Below are 18,471 nucleotides of genomic sequence, written 5' to 3' on the forward strand. Positions count from 1 at the left end.
TTTGCTTGCTCTCATTTGGATAGTTTCTGTATCTCAGGGGGCTCTGACTCGGCCAGCAAACATGGGTCTCCAGGCTTGTTTACTTTAACTCAGTGCCAGCATTTGATTCTTGTCCAGTCATTTAATCTTTGAAGCTTAAATAACTATTTGTGTTAAGTTGCTTGAGAAAGAAAAGCTTACTAGTGGACACAGCCTTGAATGGTACCTCACTGTGGGCACTGACGGATCCATGGGAATCCTGTAGGTTGAGCCTGATGAGTTTTTACGCAAAGAGCAGTTGACCTGGTCTGTGGGAAAATGATGCTGCTCAGGAATGGATTCCTTTTGGTTAGTTAACTCTAAAGTGATATGGCTGGACAATGTTATTTGTTTGTGAACTCTCCAAATTATTTAGAAGACTTTTTACCACAGCAAAATACAATGTTTTGTAGCATTTTAAGGGCCTGATTTTTCATCCACTTATAGATGGGAGCATGAGATGTGTAAAGTTTCAGGAGTAATGCTTACACAAGTGGAAGCACTGGTATTTTACAGGAAGCTTATTTGTAATTTTTGGAAAGCTATGGAATGATTGTCAGCTTTGAGGCTGAAGAAACCTGATTTTGTCTTCAGTGAGTGAGATTTCGAGGGGCTGCTCTCTGCTGTGTTTGGAGTAGATCAAGTCTTTGGAAAATTCTACCGAGCTATTAATTGATTTTCTAGATATATTATCCTTTTGCTACTATTGTTTATATCTTGATTTACCTTATCTGTGGCAATAAAAGATTTGTGAAAGGTTTAGTTTGCATTTAAAAAGCCAGAGATTGCAATGAAAGACATCAGTCTCCTAAGATGAGTAGGTTTCGCTTGCCAATGTGAGCAACTGTTAGTTCGTTTTGGATTAAATTTTTATTATATAGCCCTAACTTAATCAACTAATAATAGAACATTGGTGGAATCAGTTCCTTAATCAACAAAATCCTTTGACTTCCATTGTGAAACACATTATGCTTTTAGTACTGAATATGCAAATACTCTACCTCCCACTTGAGCTATTTTCAAGACCTTCAAAGTAGTTATAGAAGTGAAGAGAATAATAGTTTGCTTTTCATCCTGGGATAAGCTGACAGAAAATTGTTCAGATTTGACAGCTGCATGTGGTCACATATTAAGTAAGTTTAATCCTTGACATCATTCTTTACTATATTCTCCTGGTCGAACGGAAAATCTTGGGAACTACTTGATCTGGACAGATGACTGTGCTTCCCTTATATTTTCCTTAGTTATTTGGAGAGATTGCATTTACGCTTTTATAACCTCTTGAAAATCTCAGAAAACTTGGTATTGTCTAAGCAATAAAAATACATTTTGCATTAACTAAGAGGATCTTACTTTGAATTTGCTATGAAAAATAATGGATTCTGGGAATACCGTACGAAGTGTGCCAATAACATAACAAAGGCAGTGTGACTGTAACAGAGCTGCCTCGGCTGCGCGGAGCTGTGGCTTGGGTGACCTTGTCTACCCTTGTCCTAGGTAGCATGCACAATGTAAAATGGTTTTCCAAAGCCACACGTAGTCCAATCTGCATAGAGCACATTGAGTAATTTGTGGGTTTGTTCTTTCACCAAAAACGTTTATAGCTTTTGGCTTTAAAAATAGTTCTGGAGCATAGCAAGAGAGAAGCAGCTTTGGCCTAGATATTGCACAGGATGGCAGATGAACAGGGTTGATTTCATTTTGGGCATTTAGCCCAGGACACTTTTTATAGAACATACAGTTACTCTGGGGGTTCTTAGGCTGTGGTCACATTGGGATTGGGGATTTATTCTTTAGAAGGGAGAGGCATATTTTTGCAAAAAGACACATTATTGTAAATTTCAAAGTCTAAGTTCTGGGTTTGAGTTTTACACTTGTCTCAGTGGTAGTGGGACTCTTATTTTTCTGTGTGGGGCTGCCTGTTTTATGCTTGCTCTGCACACGCTGAACCCCTCCTCATCCAGTGACATTCTAAAGCCTGTCCTTACATCATTTACTGTAATAAATTTTATTTGCTTTCCATCTCTGGATCTGAATGCATTTTTGAGCTGTGACCGGCATTTGCCTCAGCTCTCACGTAAAATATAAGAATAAGAGCTAAACCTGTTTGACAGATGGAAAACATTAAGGCAAAGAGAAATACTACATGTATACTACAAATTCAGATGTAAATTAGCCAAGGCTGCTGTTGTAAGGGTATGTATTATTTTGCTTAGTCTTAATGAAAATATAAATTCTCCATTACTTCAGATTTGGGTGAGATATATATAGATATATATGTGTTGCATTTCTCTGCAAGGATTCTGCTTTTACTTTCCTCTTTTTAAAAACTTAGCCAGTGATAGGGTTTAGATCTGCAGGAGTCGAGAAAAGGGAAAAACAAATTTTAACTATTGAGAGACAGCAATTTTAAAAGAACACAGTCTTTTCCCATGCCCTCTTCCCGTTCTTCTGCACTTTCTTATCACATTCCAAGGTCTGTGGAGCATTTTGGGGCTACACACTGCTCATCTGCTGCTCTGTTACAAGTGCAAATGACTATTACATTTTTTACTATCTGTGATTCTCAGAACATTTACAGAGAGTAATTACTTTCCTAACTGTCAAACGGTGGTGAGCAGAACCAAACGATCTTACTATTAGAAATGAGCGAGCTGGGACAGAAAGCAACAGAGCTGGTTTTCTTGATCTCACTCAGTGAACAAATGCAGAGCTGAAAATAAATGCGCCCTGGGAACCCAGAATTCCAGTCCTCTCTTCTAAACATTTAATCTTCAATATGCAGTCTATTACATTTTACATAGCAACAGTCTGAGGCCCTTTTTCTGCTTTAAGTTAAACGGTACTTCTGTTGTCTCTCATTCCAGTTCAAACTCTATGTTAATAAGCTCCGGAGCAAGAGCACGTTTTATAAAAAGAAGCGACTGGAAATAGCAGAAATTACAGCTGAGTATGGTATCCTCCAGAGGACCGAAGAACTTCTAAAACAGCGCCACGAGGCTCTTCAGCAGCAGTTGGTAGTACAAGCATTTACCGCTCCTACAGTCCATCACCTTTCCTTCCCTGATAACACCTACAGAATAAGATGGATGTTGTTTTGTTAGATTCTAGTGTGTATCATCCTCAGCTCTCCTGCTGTCATTGATAAAAGAGTCATTAGGGTATAAAGTTTATTTTTGTCTGTGACTGTGCCAAGCTGCTGTACTTCTTGTTCAGCAACTGATTCCTACAGGCAGTCACGGCTGCTGTGCAGTTTCTTTTTAGACAGAGGGGCTTGGCCCTGCTTTTTAAAGTCAATGCTAAATCTTCACTGACTCCAGCCAGAGCAAGGCTGACTCTTAAATTAGTTTTTTGGTATCCACATACATAGTAAGGGCTTTGAAAGTTATTAACAGCAAGAGGGCTTCAAGTTACTGCTGCAAAATGTATAAGAATTTCAAAAAAAGAGCGAGCAGGAGGGAAGCATTTGACCCTGGAATATTTAGAAGAAAAAGCATTTCACTGTAAGTGAAAGATTTAAAACTCTATGAATGCTTTTTCTAAGGCAGAACAGCAGAAGGATTTCCCCTATGCATAACTGCAAGCGTTTAAGGAATATACATGCATCCCAAATGCAAAGAGATTCCCTTTTCAGCTCAGCAATACTCCTGCTGTTTTGCTTGGCGCTTGTTTAAAAAATGATTAGCCACATCTTCAGTTAAAGCGTCTGGATTTTACGTATCGCATCCGTCAGCCTGACCTGCAGCGCAGGCTCCCTTTATGGAAGCTTTCTGTTCATTCCATTGGGCACTGGGTGACCAAGGGATTTGGTGTGTTTACACAGAATATTACCCTGCTATAGAGGCACTGGATATAAAGTTAGTTGTTGTGACAGCTAGATTATTAATCACTTTTAAAATAAATGGATTACAGTGCTGACCATTTCCACTTTCTTATAGTGGCTCTGTGAAGGAATTTGCTGTGTTACTTGGTGAATGGACTCACACTCAGCAATTATTTTTTGTCTCTACAGCAAGCAATTGAAGACAAGAAAGGTATTTCTGGCTACAGTTACACCCAGGAGGAGCTGGAAAGAGTATCTGCAGTAAAGAGTGAAATGGATGAAATGAAAGGCCGGACGCTAGACAACATGTCTGAAATGGTGATTTTTGTCTATAGCTGTTGTACTTCCTCAGTTTGAATATGTGGTTCCTCAGCACATAAACCCAAGTCTAATATTTTTATTTGGTTTTTTAATTTTCTTTTCATCTATATTTATGTGCATATAAGTCCTACTTTCCTGCCCCTCAGAAACATTAGACATAACAAGTCTTGTCGCCTTTGGTTTTTCATTTCTTTGTGATTTCAGAAGTGGTTTCATATTTGCACATTTTTTGAAAGGGATGAGTGGTTTGAATCTGTAACAGAATATTTTTCTAAAATGTTTGTGAATCGCTGGAGTTTAGGCATTTTAAGTATTTTTTTATCAAATGCTTAAGAGCAAAATATCTTCTCTGCAGCCTCATTTTGAATTGCCCTTAGAACTGTCATGTTTTAAGGCAACTTCCCAAATAGCCATCAAAGCAAACCAGAACTTGAATTTCTAATTGGAAAATATTATAAGGAGCAAAAAGTGAAATAGTATTCTTTGAAATCATTAGGGCGCTTTTAAAATAAAATGGTATAATTAAAACAGAATGACTCCGAAATAGAAAGTTGGATCAAATTTGAATTTTCAGTAATTATTTTAAAGCAACTGTTTTAGCATTTTCAAACTTCATTTAACCTATGCAGGCAGAGGGGTTAGTTTGTTTTTGTAAGGATTTCTCCTTTCTCTCAGGCCACCTCTATTCAATTCCTTCATTTTCCCCCACTCCTGAAGCCCTTTAGGTGGCTGGCGCTGAATTTGTCTCTGGACTTCACTGTGGAGTTGTAACAACGGGAGCAGAATTTGTCTCATGTGTGGTGACCCCACTGCAAGATGGGCCCAGGCCATTGTTAAATAGGCCTGAACTAATCATATACGTCAATCAGTCCTCTTCACACTTCTATTATTCTCTGTGTATTTTGATTTTCTTCTCCGTTTCACATTCCTAATGATATAAATGTAGTGTTAGTATCTTATTGTCAGTGTTATTTTGTCCCTCTCTCAGGTAAGAAAGCTGAATGCTATGGTGGCGGAGAAGAAGGCAAACCTCGCTCCTATTATCAAAGAACTGAGACAGTTGCGTCAGAAGTGCCAAGTGAGTAGAAATGCTTCTCTCGTTCTGGGTAAATAAAGTCAGACCCACAAAGAAGTCCAATTTCCAGCTCCCTGTAGGGCTCAACAAGGACAGGATCAGCTCTGAAGGAAAGGTGGAAATAGCAGCATGGCTCAGTGGTGATTTGCAAGAACTAACATTTTAAAGACTGGAATTCATAAAAACCAACAGTGTAGGCACAAAATTAGGGTGAAAATTTTGACCTTTATAGCAATTAAAAAAAATTACTTCACTGGGCAAAGTTTCAAAACTCATGGTTCTAAACCACAGGAAGGTTAAGTTTTCAGATTGGTTTCAAAAAGGTGCATCTCAGCACTAAGGATCTCAACTAACGTTCTCCTTTTGAAATGGATTGCAACTAATGTCTCATCCAAATAGTTGCTTGCATTGATCTAAGTCCTATTCTAGTCTGTAGGAATGACAGATTTATCTATTTGTTTTCAGAATTTTATAGAGAACTGGGAAAAAAATAAAAAACGTCACTGAGGTCCCCAGCTGCTCTGAGTCGGCTCCTTGCCAGAGGAGCAAATCGAGCCATCCATTTATCTATCAACCAAATTTCCGGAAAACTTATGTTTAATGGTTCTATTAAAAGTGTCAGCAAATAAAATCCAGCCAAGGCCTCTGTTGTGTACGTCAAACTAGAAAGCTGCTTTCTGTAGGTAGCAAATATTTTAATTCTTTCTTAATCTCTCTTGTTTTATTGTTCTTCCTTTCTTCTTGCAACCACTCGCCCTATTAACATACTGCATAAAATGCTGTAGAGAGGAGATCTCTTTGGGTGCTGTGTTGTGGCGCACACGGCTGATCCGTGTGTGCGGGTGGAGGCTGGTGGTTTCCCTGTGTGATGATCCCCATACACCTGCTGGGTTTCTCTAAGCCGCAGAGTGTGCCAGTAGCTGAGGCTGGATGCGAGAGCAGCAGGAGTGCGGCTCTGCCTGAGTGTCACCTGTCAGTCACTTGAAGGTTTCATTTGTTTACTCTTTTGCCCTTTTCACATAAGGAATTAACTCAAGAATGTGATGAAAAAAAAATCCAATATGACAGTTGTGCAGCGGGGTTAGAGAGCAATCGCTCCACACTGGAACAGGTAAGGCAGTGGCACGTTCTTGCATGTTAATAAATGCTGTGCTGCGTGTTATTTACTATGGAATAATATTTTCCCTGCCTTCCATCTGGATGCAGAAAGTACAAATCCAGTTCAGTTGGAAGGGAGTCGGGGGTGATCCACAGCAATGCAAATCACGCCCGAAGCTGCTGTGGACTGGCTACAGTCACACACTTCTGTTCTGAATAGCAACAAATGAGCTCGGAGCACATCAGCCCATCCACTGACACCCGGCCTTGTTTAGCAAGGATATTGTAAAAGAAGATGTGTCTGCCAGAAATCCTGCTGACCTAGATAGTGTCTGCTAGGAAAAAAATAACCATAAAAAAGGATCAATCTGTGAAAACAAATCTTTATGTGCATTTAGCAGATTCATTAAATTAGCAACCGATCCAATGTATAATTAATGGACTGATATTGATGGCAAGGATACTTCATTAAGTGCGACTGGCTTGCGTATAACATCTTTTTTAAATACAACCATGTAGGTGCAGCAAAGAGCTCCTGTGTCTGTCATTTATGCATGACTTAAACTATAGCAATTTTTAGGATGGGGAGGTACTTAAACCAGCACAGTCCTTTCAGGTGGGGACACTGTAGATATGTTTATGTGAATCTGCCTTATCTCACTAAATCTCCTCCTGTGAATTTTGTCTGGACTTGGTTTTTCAGGGCCTTGCCCACATCAGGAATCTGTATCAAAATACAGAAAGGGTGCATTTAATGTGTGAGTGGATATGTAGATATTTCTCTTCCTGCACTAAATGTACCTTTGTATGGCTTAATCCAAACAAAATAAAGAATCCGTTGATGAACCTACTATGAAGTAGAGTTTCCATAGTCTTGGGAAAACTTGGGAAGTGTCCGTTAGAAGTCAGTCTTATAATAAATGCCCATTAGCAATCATTTAGCATCTCTAACTGTGGCTGAAACTGCAAATGTAAAAAAATCAACTGTCTTCCACTTTATAAGCTGGGTTTTACAGAAGTCTGTCTTATAGACATTTAAGAAATTATCAGTTGAGAGTTATGCCTGTTTCACTTAGGGAACAGCTCTGTTCACTCAGGGCTTATATAGCACCATAGGGCATCTTATGATGTCGTTTGAAATCTTATTCTTGCTCTACAGGAAGTGAAAGGGCTTCTTGAGGAATGCGCTCAGGAAGAAAGCAACTACCGTTACATTAACTGCATGAAAAGGGTAAGATCACGAGAGGGACCAAATTGTTCATTTTGAAATGAAATGGGAATTATAATGTATATATTTTTAAAATCATGTATTTCTTCATAGAATCTAGAGATACAGCTGCAGCGTGCTAAAGAAGAAATGAAGGCGTACGTATCCTCAGACCCTCAGGAGAGGCGAAAGGCAATTCGGTAACTATATGAACATGTTTCCTTTGTGTTAACTTGAGGATATTCATAAAGGGAATTTAAGTTAGGAATTTTCTCACTGGCATTTGAACCGGAGGAGTTCACTTGATAAATTTAGAAACACCATAATAATCTAAAAATAAGCATCTCGAATTCCAGTATATGCTGCTGTAAAATCTACGAGTTCTCCCAGACATACCAGAAGATTTTCCCTTCCTGCTGGAGATTATAGGCCCCAGATAGCGGTTTTAACTCGCAGCCCCTGTTGGCACAGGCTCAGAGAAGCTGTGCTTCAGCTTGGTCCTGCAGGAAGTGTGGCTCTACCAGACATGATGCTGCTGCCAGGCTTCCTTCTGAGACTCTGGTGTGCAGGGGCAGAAGGTCTAACACCTCTTGGAGAGCAACCAGATTGTGCCCTCAGATTCTGGCCGTTCCTTGTAGATCTTGTACCTTTCTTTCGGGTGTAATAGCAGTTACTATAACTGATGCAGGAATGGAGGGCTGCATATACTCATCCTAAATAGATTTTAGTTTGCGCCTATTTGCAACTCTTACTGGAGGTAGAACGAACACCGTTCTGCGCCATCACGCAAATCTTTGTCCTTACACTTGATTTCATTTGCTCCAGTATAAAGACTGTTGCTTGTCCTGTGAGTTTTTGCAGGACACCTTGCCTTTGCCTGCTAGGGAGAGAAGATTATGAATTGAGATGATGATTTTTTTAGTATTTTTCCATTTTAAATGATGCAGTCCTGCCAAAGATTGAAATCTTACCTGGTAATGAGACTGAATTAATTATCTGTGCTGAGAAGTCATAAATGTTACCATGTCACACAGGTTGGTTTGTGCTTTACTGCATACTAAAGATTTTTGTAAAAGTATTCAGTTTCAAATTTTGTGTATGTTCAAATATTCTTTTAGTACCATAGAAGAGTTGAAAGAAAATTCAGGCAATAAAGTCAACAAGGTGGTTCAGCCCCATCAAAATTAAGTATCAGGAAAATCCAAACCAAAACATTTATAACTTTCATTTAATAATAGTGTCAACATTTTATTCTGTGTCTCATTCTTCATAATTACTTTTTCAAAATTCCAGAAATTTTCTTGAAACAGAAATTCCATTTTCCAGCTGGTTTTATCTTTGACATCCCCAAAAATTTCTTAGATCCTAGCTGTCAACAAAATAAACAAACTTAAATTGTTGTCTCTAGTTTTACATAGTGGTCATTGTTTTTTCCCATTTCTCAGTCACAAAAACATGTATCAAAATGGTATTTTTAAAATTCATGTTTTCTGGGTTTGATCAAAGATATTTTTGTTTAATTTTTTAATGAATGGAATGAGTCAAAACCAGCGATGTTTTGAGAATAGGACTGGGTCTCCTCAAAGGTGCAATCACTACTGTACCAAGCAATGTCCATGGAGTGTGTAATTGTTAGTTCAGAGCAGAGGGGGCGTCAGCCTTGCCTTGTGCCTCCATCTCACGGTCTGCATCAATCAGCATTGATGCAAGGCCTTTTCTTAGATTCCTGCATTTGTATTTCAGAGACAGGACAGATTGCAGCTTGGCATCTGTGTAATCCGTGTGTCGGAGCAGTGGTGCACGTGCTGTCTGCCGTGCGACATGCCAAACGCTTCACAGAACGGTCCCATTCACAAAACAATTTAAAAACAGGACTGAGTGGGAAAGCAAAGATGGAACTGCTTAATTAGGTAATTAATCATCATTCTGTGTTCCATTCAAAAGGTTCAGACCATCCAATGTGCTGACAACACAAGAAAAGACAGTAGTTGTCTCTCACTTCTCAAAGGAGATACAAGAATACCTTTGTTTCTCAGGGCTTTCTACCTTTCAGAACAATTTCTGGACCTTTCTGCTGCAGTGGTGGCAACGTGGCAAGCACCGTTAGTTGGCAGTAAATGTGATCAGATGTCACTCAGTGTCACCAGAGGCAATTTCTTCACTCATCATGGAGTGAAAAAGGCAGTAGTTGACCACTGAGGTTTTATGGGCTCTGGAATGGGGGCACTGACAGGGGTAACAGTGCTGTGTCAAACCGAGTGAGAAAACTCCAGAGCTTCCCTCAGGAGACGCTGAGAGATGGGGTTGTCTTCCACCATCAGATCCTTCATGAACTAGAAGATTTCATGCTGTATGTTGCACTGGTGCCAGTGGAGCTGCGTCTCCTGCAGCTCTAGAACACGAGGCAGAGATCACTAAGAAATGCAGGGCTACATTAATATTCATCAGAGACCTGCTGCAAGGATCCGAGGCGTGAAATGTAGAAAATAATGTAGCAAAAATAAGAGTAAGAAAAGAATAAAAACTACTAATGTTAGGGTGGGAGAAGAAAAGGATGAGGAGGTGGAATGCGAGTGGAGGCTAGGATGCCACTTAATACATTGTACAAAATAATGGAAGACTCTAGGAAAGAAAAGATTTATCTAATGAAAGAGGATGAAACAACAAAACAAAGCAGGAGGATAAAGAGAAGTGGCTGTGAGAAAAATCATAGTGATGATGTGAATATTCGTTAGTGTGAAAGGCCAGACAGCTCAGTCCAGCAGCTGAGAGGAAATGCGGGTCAGACAGCAGGCACTGTCCTTTTATGGCCTTGTGGGGAAGGGGAGGGTCGGAGTTTATCCGCAGGCACTAAGCAAAAAATGCTCCAACTGAACCACTTGGGAAATTAACATTGACAATGGGAGTACTCGCAGTGAGCCGTCAAAGCCAAATGTTTTCTCTCCAGCTATGTAATTCCAGGTATGGCGAGGAGAATGTGAGGGGAGCATTACCACTCTCTCCGCTGTCCCTGTTTCACTTGCTAACTGTGGGCACAGGAGCTGGAGACATTATCCTCTCTGTGTGTGACTATACACATTTTTGACCTTCTGTAAGAGGTCGCAGACCCATCACATTTAAATGAATTACAGCAAAGTTCAGTAGGAGGTCTTTGTAAAATATAAAATAAAGCGATCGAATTTTTTTCTAGACATCCTCTAGAATGCAAATGTATTTTTCAGCAGGCACTGGAATGTAAACGGAGTAAAAATGAACCATAAATAGAACAGTACTTTCCTAACAACATATTGAACAAAAAATGTCTTAATTCCGACCCTCTTTATTGAATATAAACGCTCTGTTCCGTGGAGTCACTTCTTAGGAATGTGAAAAGTTAATTTTCTTATCTAAAAATAGAAGGTTGTGGGGTTTTAAGTGAAGTTATTAAGTTGAGTTCTTTCCAGTCATCATTATAAATAGTAAAGAAAAACTTACAAGGAAGACATTACTTTGAAAGCTCTACTTAAAAAAAACTCAAGTCTGTTCTTGAGGCCAAACACGTGTGACCGTGTGCCATGTGCCAGTAGAAATAAGAAGATTCAATGTGGCTTTCCACCTCTTGGATTTGGTGAGGATTGCTAGGGATCAGCCGTGCAGTGCAGCACTTGGAGCAGCCTCAAGACGGCTCTGATTTATTCCGGCTACAATTGTCCAAGAGTGAGAGATCATAAAATGATCCCGATTCATTCTTCGCACGTCCATTCTGCAGGACCAGGTGGCCCAGTGCTCCCAGTGCTCCAGCTGAAAGCCTGCAGGACTTTGTAGAAATGGAAGGAATACAAGAACCGCAGTGCCTTGGCGCTACATGGCTGCTCACCGTGCTCTAACAAACCTTCATGCTCCAGTATCACGAAGGCTGATTAGGATTTCTCTACACAATGTGCTTCTACCCTGAGCAATTTGGAAAAGTTCTTTAGATGAAGCAGGTTACTTCGTGTTCCACCAGCAATCTCTCAGCCTCACAGTGTACCTGTTACACAGGAAATATAAAAATAGATTTTTTTTTTCCCAGTGGATCAGGGAAAAGGTTTTTTTCTTCTTACATTTCAAAAAAAGTTAAGTACCTAGTAATGTATCTGAACCTGCTGTTATGCTTCACATCTTGTATTGTCAGGTTTCACGTATCAAGTTTACATATGTCAGAAAGTGATCCAGCCGCTCGTTTCAGACAAAGGTGTGCAGCCAAGATTTTGAATAATGAATGTCAACAGTTATATTTCTAAGCCTATATTTAGGCACCTAAATGTGACGGCTGTTTTCTGAAAGTGAGGAACGCACAGCAGTTCTGTTGCAGTCATTGGATTGGTCAGACCTGAGGTGAAATACTATTCCCCTTCATTCTTGTATTTTCCCACTCACTGTAACGCTACGTTCACAGCAATTAAGGGCTGTGGATTCATAAACTCTGGTGGTTGTACAGTGAGGCCACTGGCTGACCTCAGAGCATCACCAGGATAAATGCATTATTAAAAAGGGATCAAGGATGTCTTATCCAAAATCATCTTGCTGTTGTCTTCAAGCTGGAAGGAGTTGTAATCATGCCTGCTTCAAAAAGATCAAAGAACTTATCCAATCCCGCTTCCCCAGCTGCACAGCTGAGAGGATTGGAGAGATCTGATCCTTGATATCAAGGGGTGTGTTGTCCAACGACGAAGAGGTTTCTTCATGCTTTCTTTTCTATCTCATTTACAAACCTTATGAACTTTCATAATTTTCCACTTTTGCATCATTATTCTGTCCTGTAACATAGAACCAAATAAAATCATAATAAAATTATTTTGTATTTCCTTCAGAGAACAGTATACACGAATGATCCTTGAACAGGAAAACCTTGGGAAGGTAAGAATTGAGGGGTTTTACCTTGTAAAAATAGTGCATAGTTCATATTTTTTGCAGGGCTTATTCCTAAAGACTGTGGTTGGTCTTTTATAAAAAGAGTGTTGCAGCCTACAAAGAAAATTCCATTACTGCTGGCATTGGTAACTAATACCCTGAAAAGAGATCAGGCTCACTCCTCAGGGCTTGATTTCCTGCAGGGTGTAGCATGAGCTGCTTGTAAAGGACAGTCAAACAGCTTAATGTGACAGCACATTCCCTGAAAACCATTTGGATAAGAAGCTGAAACATGGCCATAACAAACTGTGCCAGCTCAAATTTTATGTTGTATATAAAGCAACCTGTTGAAGACAATAAATTTTGAGGCTGTCAGCTTTATCGCTGTTATTAAAGGCCAGGGGATCATCAGCACAGCAGTGTTAAACAAAGCAGTTGTCCATTTTTAATCTGTCATGGAGTTCAGGTCAACACAGATGAGGTTAGCCTTACTGATTCACACCAAATATCCTTATTTTAGTTCCCTTTGTATGAGTGAGTTTGTGAGTGATTTTTAAAGGTTTGGGCTGCTGCTATGAATACATTTAATTGGAAAACATTAATTCCACGTTTATAATATCATGATACGAATCCATTGCAGCTTGCAGTTTGGTAATACAAGAGCTCTGTAGGGAGATGAACTCAGGATTTTAGCATAACTTCTCAGATATTATCTAGACAGCTTTAAAACATTGAAATAATTGTTAGTCCATACAAAACAGATATTGGAGTCCCAGGTGTTAAGGCATTTATTGCTTGCAAGGAGTGTTATCAACTTGAACAAAATAATGTGTCAGTAGCATATAAAAACCTTTGTCATTCCAAGCTGCCTATGTAAACTATTTTTGTGGCGTAGAACTGTTCAAAAAAATCTAATATTTTGTGTTTTTAACAGAAATTACGAGAGAAGCAGAAAGTTGTACGGGAAAGTCACGGGCCAAATATGAAGCAAATGAAAATGTGGCAGGATTTGGAGCAGTTAATGGAATGTAAGAGAGAATGTTTTCTGAAGCAACAGAATCAAACAGCCATTGGTCAAGTCATTCAGGAAGGAGGTAAAGACAGGCTTGTATTATGAATTCTTCCTCCTTGATACCATCGTGAGGACAGTGTGGCTTCCTAAAGGTAACCTCTTGCTAATACTGTTGCTTTCATCATTTTTGCATAAATTTTGTTGTACATCATTTGGTTTTGGTGGATGAGCAAAGAGAGCAACTAACCACTCTGCGAAGCTTTTCCTCCCTTGTTTACGTAACAACGTAACGTGGTTAGGAAGAGCTGTTACGAGAACTGCACTAGGGTGAACCTCATCGTAAATCTTTGGTTTATGAGGCTGGGAATGGCATGCATCTGCAGAGAGATCAAAGGAAAAGAAATCCTTCTCCAGGGTCACAGAAAACTCACGTAATTGCTCTGCTCCTTATTCTGTATCACTAAGGTTACATTTTTGCGAGGCCTGGGACTTGATATTGTATAATTGCGACCCTCCTGGCTTGGCCCTCTCCTTCCCTATTGTCTGTATTCATCTAGTGTGACTGGCAAGAATGGAGCCATTTTCGCTCTGGGCTGCCCAGACCTCGCCTGCACACTCCTAGTCAGACTTTCCTTGCACGGTTGAATTAAACTGATTGTGCTTCCAGGAGACAGTTCACTGCTACAGCGTCAGGAGTAGGTTCTGAGAACAATTACTTGGATTCAGAGCTTTTTCCATTTTCTTTTGTTGTTGTTTTTAACTCGTGTGGTTTTTTCTTCTGGTTTTTTTTTCCGAGTTGCCCATTTGAAAGTGTAAACTGTGGTCAACCAAAGGCTTCCTCCATTGAGGATATCTTGAGTTTTGTGAGGATGTAGACTGTTTGGTCTGTGCAGGGTGTTCCAAAGTGATTACGCTGCCCAGAGAGGGTCATCCCAGGGATGGAACAGTTACCAATGGATGGAAATGTGGCGCGGTGGCTGTAGGGTGTGCAGAACAGGTAGTTGGGGAAGGCTGATAGTCTGCTGGCTCTGACCGGTGAGCCACCGGCAACTGTCACTGCCCTTAAAATTGCATCATGAGACCCAGAGCTGGCCCAGGGTAAGAGGAATGTAGGTGAGGCTTGAAACTGTCCCTCACGCTTCATCATTTTGCATGAGCGCCTCTTAGCCGCAATCAAAGATCAGAAGCAGACAGATAAGTCTGTGGGACCAGAACTCCCATCTGCTTTTCTCTGGGCTTACGGAGTGTCTAGATAGGTTGAGGTTTTTTTTTTAGTTTTTCCTCCCTGAAGTAAAATGTATTTTCAGGGCATAGAAAATAAATTTTGCTTTCTCTGGTACATTACTCTGGGATCTTCTGCTGTTTTCTATATTGAGAGAGTATGGTAACACATAGTTCTGAGTTTGTCTTTGTGTTAAATATATTTGTTAACAGAACTAAAATAAACTCTGATGGCTACATTTTGACTGTATGTACTTTTTTTTTTATGTTTCTCAGTTGAAAGAAGGTAAATTGTTATTGACAGGTAGCTTGCTGGGCCACAGGCAAAAGAGGTCTGAATGGCTCATTTAATGAACTTTATTTCACATACCCCCCAAAAGGTTCTAAACTGCAGTATATGTGTAAGGAGTGGGACTCGGATCTATAGATTCCCAGGACATCCTCATGTACGCCCTCCCACACTGCTGAATAGCTGAAGATAGTCTTTCCCAACAGCTGCAAACTGATCTTTCCCAGGACCAGGAGAAGCGGTGCATTGACCCCTACGTGCATTTTGGTGAGTGCGGAAGGAAGGTGGTGGTGTAGGGTGCGGGCACAGGTAGAGCTGTCCAGGTGGGGAGAGCGTCCTGCGTTGCCGTGGCCCAATGCTTCCGTGCATTGGTTACACGGCAGTAGAAGAGGCTTTACAGCACGAAAGGGAAGCCAGATCGATTGGAAAGGGAGAAGCTCAGGGAGAGGGCGTGTGTAGACTATACAGCGTGGGGACATCTTGTCCCTGCTGGCCCTGTGCTGCTCCTGCCGTACTTCACATGCATCGCACTGCAGGGCCGGCAGAGCTGGTAAAGGTTACGGTCACATACCTGGACACTGGAAGGAGGGTTTTGCTGAAGGCTTGCCAGGAATAGTAAAACAACAGACTACTAGTTAGGAGACATGCTGAAAACATGGGATAATCACCAAAATGGGTATTTGCATTATTTAGGAATCAGCCTGTGGTTCAGAGTCACCAGACAGGGCAGGGAGAAAGGGGTTTTATATATGTCAAGTTAAAACCTTTAACAAAACCCTGCAGCCCCTATTTAACTAGACCATTTATGCAAAGATGTTACACAGATTAATTAGTCTGCTGCCCAGGAGGAGTGATGTTTCAAAGTTCACAGCAATGATGTAGGGTAAGATTAAGTATAAGAATTTTCTATTTTTTTCTGTCCACTTACCCTAAAAATAGTTCTTCATTCTTCCTTGTAAAAACAGTTTATTGCTAGTTACTCAAAGATGACGTGATTGTTGTTCTGGTCTGATTAGTGTTCTGCCATTTGTACTGCACCAAGAAAGGGCACACAGATTATATGCTACAGCAGCAGCAAAATGATTTTCTGAGATGAAGCAGAAAATCATAATAACTGTTATGAAAAGAAAACTGGAAAAGCTGAAACACTATTTTTAGCTTTTTATATAAGTGGACGTGTAATAAATGCTGCTTTAATGGATTCTGTTCACTGGCTTTTCCACCTAGTTCATGAAGGGATGGTTCCAAAATCTTTGACTGTATTTCAGTTATCTTTACTTCTTAACTTGCAACAAAAAGCTTACTTCTAACTTCTTTTACTTCGTTATTGCTAACAGCCTAGCTGGTGAACTAATAAGATGAAATGTGCAGTATGGAAAAATACCTGCCTTTTCCTTGTGAAGGCCTCAATTAAAAAAAAAAAAAGCACACAGCCAAATTTGGGGCCTCAGCACTTACCACATTTCTTCCAGTTGGAACACTGATCTGAGCAGTTACTCATGAGCAGCAGCTGATTTTGTTTCAAAAGGCTTCTCCTCACCTCTACCAAGAACTGGATGCTGAAGTAGCCCAGCTTGAGAATTACTATACATGCAGTTATTCGCTCATGTTGACTTCAGCTGTCCTTAGAGCAGCAGGCAAGTTCCGCGTGGACCTAAGAGATGGAGTAGTGACAAGCATCAGAAATGGGCACGAGAAAACATTGCATCTGCCACGTTACACGGCCAGCCATCTCACCATCTGGATATCAGATCAATTTGTTTATATTGTGGTACCATTTCACTCCCATTTGAACTATAATAAATAAAATAAGTGTTCTTAGGCTTCCTGAAGCAGCCCAAATGTAAGATTACTTATTCCTAGGTCTTTACTCACATGGATGTTACTGCTAATGAAGTCACATGCATATAGTTGCCCACAATCATGAAAGTTAGGTCCTGCTGTTGCATTTATTATGTTTAAATATGCTGATTTCCAGAGCTTTTTTGATAAGACTTTCCTGCAGTAGGATGTTGCTCACCGTTATAAAACACAGCAACAGCAGAAGTATTTAGCAGCAGTTCAGTGCCTAGAAAATATCCTCACAATGAGGATATTCTGATTAATAAGCACGGACAGTATAGTACGCAATAAGCAATATAAAATCTGTTCGCTAAGTGACTGGTTGGTTCAGGAACTGGAAATGAGGTACAAAGTTGTTCCTCCTCAGATCCCTGAACGGTCATCGCTCACTACCTGGGGGCTGCCCCCAGTGAGGGATCTACGCCGAGCGATTTGGCAGTATCAGTCCTGTCCCTAAATCGCCACCCTGACAGCGTTTGGCGAGCTTGGAGCCAGCCTCCACGTGGAGGTGAGCAGATGGATGACTGAAAGACCACGGAGGCCGAAGTGCTGTCACCCGAAAAGCGTCCCTTGGGAGGAAGGTCAGGACACGTTGACACGGTGGCATGTGGGAAGCTGTTACTCTGTCATCTTGTCCGCGGACGAGGAGAGCGCTGAGGCTTGCAGGTCTGGTTTCTCTCATTGGCTCTGAATTTGCCCAGACTTAAGTGAAAAAAATAAAGTGCTCCATCTGAAGGAGTGCCCTGCCTTATCGTGGTAGCAGTGGGTTTCCTGCTGGAGGAACGCTGTTAACTCTTCCACTGCCTTTCTCGACTGCAATCTGTTGAATTGACGGGCCGGTGTTCCACAGGGGAAGTGTTTCATGAATCAACAATTTTATCACAAGGTGCCACCTGTCTGGGCAACACCCGCAGGGGTAGTTGTTTTTTAATAATCAGAACGTGACCTGTTTCCACCTTGTTTAAAGAGTTCTTTAAATTCTCAGCGTGGATTTAAAATGGGTTCTCCAAACTCTTGGTGTCTCTGTTGCTGGGGCATTACTGCCACAGTAGCAGTATCTGAACTCCCAAGACAAGCCATTTTATTCCAAGGTCATTGAGGGGAGAAAGGGCAGTTTTCACAATTGCATTGCACTGATTTTCATCATTCTTGTTTACAGACAAAAAACCACCGTAAGCCAGCGCGCCGCGGCGATGTCAGACTCGGTGAGGAGCTCTGCTCTTTGAGGGGGGAGCGAACCTATTCCAACTAATCACCAGGAACTGTGAGACAAATCATGTCGTTCTTACTTTCACAAAACCCTCCCTGACTTCAGTGGGAGTTTTGCCAAAATAAGGTCTGCTGGATTTAGCTCTGTATTCTTCTTCCTGACTGAACAAGCAGGAATTAAAGGGCCAGCATCAGATTTATAAGACAGCGAATAAAAAAGGACTCTAATTATCTTTATCTAAAATAATTACTTTCATCCCAGACAAATCAATGTTCCATTAGACACAGCCTTATTTATAACAAAAATTAGATGTTTGTGGAAACTTTTCTCAGTACAAAAAAATCAAGAAACTCAAGTCATTGGCAATATGGTTTGATTTTCATTAGACATCTAGGAGAGGCTGTCTCGCACAAATCTAGTGCTGGAGTATTTATAGTGTTTATCATTAACATACAACTTTATGCATCACCATGTATTTAAAGA

At 40.6% G+C, this 18,471-nt stretch overlaps 1 protein-coding gene across 1 annotated transcript in view; it reads left to right on the forward strand.

The window, feature by feature from the left end:
• The window catches only part of IFT81 (intraflagellar transport 81), a 37,691-nt gene extending 22,434 nt beyond the window's left edge, over nucleotides 1–15,257 (forward strand). Inside the window, exons 11-18 of the mRNA XM_069870958.1 lie at nucleotides 2,886–3,035; nucleotides 4,031–4,159; nucleotides 5,151–5,240; nucleotides 6,262–6,348; nucleotides 7,495–7,566; nucleotides 7,657–7,742; nucleotides 12,375–12,420; nucleotides 13,349–15,257. Coding sequence (XP_069727059.1) covers nucleotides 2,886–3,035; nucleotides 4,031–4,159; nucleotides 5,151–5,240; nucleotides 6,262–6,348; nucleotides 7,495–7,566; nucleotides 7,657–7,742; nucleotides 12,375–12,420; nucleotides 13,349–13,531 — 843 coding nt within the window. The 3' untranslated portion in view covers nucleotides 13,532–15,257. The remainder of the gene's footprint in view (nucleotides 1–2,885; nucleotides 3,036–4,030; nucleotides 4,160–5,150; nucleotides 5,241–6,261; nucleotides 6,349–7,494; nucleotides 7,567–7,656; nucleotides 7,743–12,374; nucleotides 12,421–13,348) is intronic.
• Nucleotides 15,258–18,471: the final 3,214 nt, after the last annotated feature.

The sequence above is a fragment of the Phaenicophaeus curvirostris genome, chromosome 17 (assembly GCF_032191515.1).
Source record: "Phaenicophaeus curvirostris isolate KB17595 chromosome 17, BPBGC_Pcur_1.0, whole genome shotgun sequence".
NCBI classification, from domain to species: domain Eukaryota; kingdom Metazoa; phylum Chordata; class Aves; order Cuculiformes; family Cuculidae; genus Phaenicophaeus; species Phaenicophaeus curvirostris.